We start from the raw sequence: 2,883 nt of genomic DNA, 5'->3' as shown, positions 1-2,883 counted from the left end.
GCGGGGGCAGAATCGTCACAGACTGCTGCTAGTAAGCTTGCTGATATTGTTCGGGCAGACATCCTGAAATCAGGTTTTATTCTCAGTGAGAAAAGCCGATTCACACCATCACAACAGGGAGACATGCTGGGCTTCCATGTTGACCTGGCCCAGGGCACCATCAAGGTGACCGAAGCGCGTGTCGAGAAACTCTCGCACCTCCTCACCACAACAAACCTTGATCATGCCACAGCCAGAGAAGTAGCCAAGATCGCTGGTTCCATCATCTCAATGAGCCCAGCTTTCGGTACGGTAACACAGCTACAAACTAGAGCAATGTATGAGGCTATCTCCACAGCCGCCTCGTGGGAGGAGATTGTACATGCGACTCCCCAGCTCCGCAATGAAATCACGTTTTGGTCGGAAAGCTTCCATAAATTCCACGGCCGCCCGCTGAGGCCCCTCGTAGCAGCGTCTGCAGTTCTCACTTGGTCAGATGCCAGCGAAACTGGGTGGGGCGGATACTCCGTTTCAAAGCTCGGCACCTGCGTTGCCAGAGGACCGCTTCCACCAGAGGTACGTGAAACAAGCAGCACTCTCCGTGAGCTCATTGCCGTTAGATACGTGATACTATCTCTATTACCAGTCTTGTCAGGATGCGAAGTGATCCACCGATCAGATAATCAGGCGGCAGTCGCGATAATCGCATCTGGCAGCAAACACCCCCATCTTCACGACGAAGCCCTGGCACTCTTCCGCATCTGCATTCGACAAGGTATCACGTTCCGGGCAGAGTGGATACCTCGGGAAGAGAATGAGAGAGCTGACTTCTTCTCAAAGGTGAAGGACCAGGACGATTGGCAGCTTACGCCAGATGTCTTCCTAATGCTTGACCGGAAATGGGGCCCACATACAATCGACCGCTTCGCTACTCCGCAGAATGCTCAGATGCAGCGCTTCTGCAGTAGATGGTGGTCCCCAGGCTGCACGTCTGTGGACGCATTCTCCGTGAGCTGGAACGACGAGAACAATTGGATCGAGCCTCCAATCCACCTCATCGGCCGCACGATTCGCCACATGCAAGCTTGCCACGCAGACGGCACTCTGATCCTCCCTTTCTGGCCTTCGGCCACATGGTGGCCACTGCTATGGTCTCCAGCGGGCTTCCGAGATATGGTGGTTGATCATGGTCATCCCGCCTCGGGAGAACCTTTTCATCTCGGGTGAGTGTAAGTGGAACCTCTTCGGCAGCGATAGCCCAACATGCGAAGTACTCGCTGCAAGAGTCTGCGGATGCGGCCAGCACAAGCCCAACCGCCCCAGGCAAGGGCCGCCTTAATCCCGAACAACAACCCGGAAGAACAGCGGCCGGAAGCCAGCATCATTCAGCGGGCAGCGTCAGTCAACTGTCAGCGTCACCCAACAGTCAGCGCCGTTCAGCAGTCAGCATCAGTCAGCATCAGCCATCAGTCAGCGGCCAGCATCAGTCAGCGGCCAGCATCAGTCAGCGGTCAGCATCAGCCAGCGGTCAGCGTCAGTCAGCAGTCAGCATCAGCCAGCAGTCAGCATCAGTCAGCGGTCAGCATCAGCCAGCGGTCAGCGTCAGTCAGCGTCATTCAGCAGTATAAACTCACATCCTCACTGTGGTGATGCTGCCAATCATGCAATCTGATACATTTTCGTGTATAATGTTCAACTTCTCTGTCTTTGTTTAGCAGCAACCCCCACTCCCCCTTACGCACTAATTCCGGCCATATAGGCCTATCTATTTCTACCCAGAGCAATACAACCGCAAGGCGAGATTTCCGTCAAATATTTCTGCACACGAGGTAGTTGGTGTGATAGCATACACGGTCAGACAGCGTACCACCCTGAACTACCGTGAAACGGGGTAGACAGAGTCTGGGCTGCCGCTGGCACAAAAGGGTAGCTACACAATGTCAGCGATGCAGGGCGCTCCTTTTCCAAGTCTAAACTGGCGCAAGCCACATTACGGGGGCTGTATAGTGCTGCTGCTCGCTGGATACTTATTCTAACTTACGCTCCCAATGTTGGTAACTACCATGCCGGCAAACCTGTCGGCGTGGTGGCCGCCCCTTCCCCTGTCCTTGTCCCTTCTTCTGGTCTTATGCTTCTTCCCTACAGCCCCACAACATATCCCGGGTTGGACGGCACTGGAGCAACTAGCGAAGGAGGACAGCTCTATCGGCAAGCTGATGCACCTTCTGCCGAAAGTGATGCTGTGCGGGCACGCACCCTCAACCGTTCAGACGTACGCCAGAGGCTTCAATCGCTGGCATGCGTTCGCATCATCAGCCTCACTCACCGCATTTCCCGCCGACGGTCTTCACGTTGGCCTCTACCTTGTCCACCTACTGCTGTCATCCTCATCACCGGCACCCGTTGCCACCGCTGTTGCAAGCATATCATGGGTGCACCAGAAAGCAACGCTCCCAGACCCCACCCGACACGCACGTGTCGCTCAGTGCCATTGGGCTGTGCAGAGATTGCTTGCGCGCCCTGTCAAGCCGAAGAAGGCACTCGTGTCCACGGAAGTGCAGCGCATCATCGAGCACTACTCCGACTCGTCCACTTCCCTGGATGACCTGCAGACAATCACCCTCATTGTCTTGGGCTTCTCCGCAATGCTGCGATGGGACGAGCTGCACCGCCTGACGAGTTCCGACATCAGTTTTACAGACACCCACATGGTGATCTCGCTGCAGCAGAGGAAGAACGACCAGTTTCGCAAAGGCCACCAGGTGTATATTGCCAGATCTGGGCTAACCACCTGTCCCGTCGAGCTGGTGCAGCGCTTCCTCACCGCTGGCAAGCATCTGCCCCACCAGCCTCTATTCTGTTGCTTGGGCAGCTGCCGCAAGCAGGCCATACTGAGGCCTATCG

At 55.7% G+C, this 2,883-nt stretch overlaps 1 protein-coding gene across 1 annotated transcript in view; it reads left to right on the top strand.

Moving 5' to 3' along the window:
• LOC135827078 (uncharacterized) overlaps positions 1 to 1,206 on the top strand; it is a 2,609-nt gene extending 1,403 nt beyond the window's left edge. Inside the window, exon 2 of the mRNA XM_065339602.1 lies at positions 1 to 1,206. This exon is cut by the window's left edge and continues 422 nt beyond it. Coding sequence (XP_065195674.1) covers positions 1 to 1,206 — 1,206 coding nt within the window.
• Positions 1,207 to 2,883: the final 1,677 nt, after the last annotated feature.

This window comes from Sycon ciliatum, chromosome 11 (assembly GCF_964019385.1).
Source record: "Sycon ciliatum chromosome 11, ocSycCili1.1, whole genome shotgun sequence".
Lineage (NCBI taxonomy): Eukaryota > Metazoa > Porifera > Calcarea > Leucosolenida > Sycettidae > Sycon > Sycon ciliatum.
This window is presented reverse-complemented; position numbering and strand designations above follow the sequence as displayed.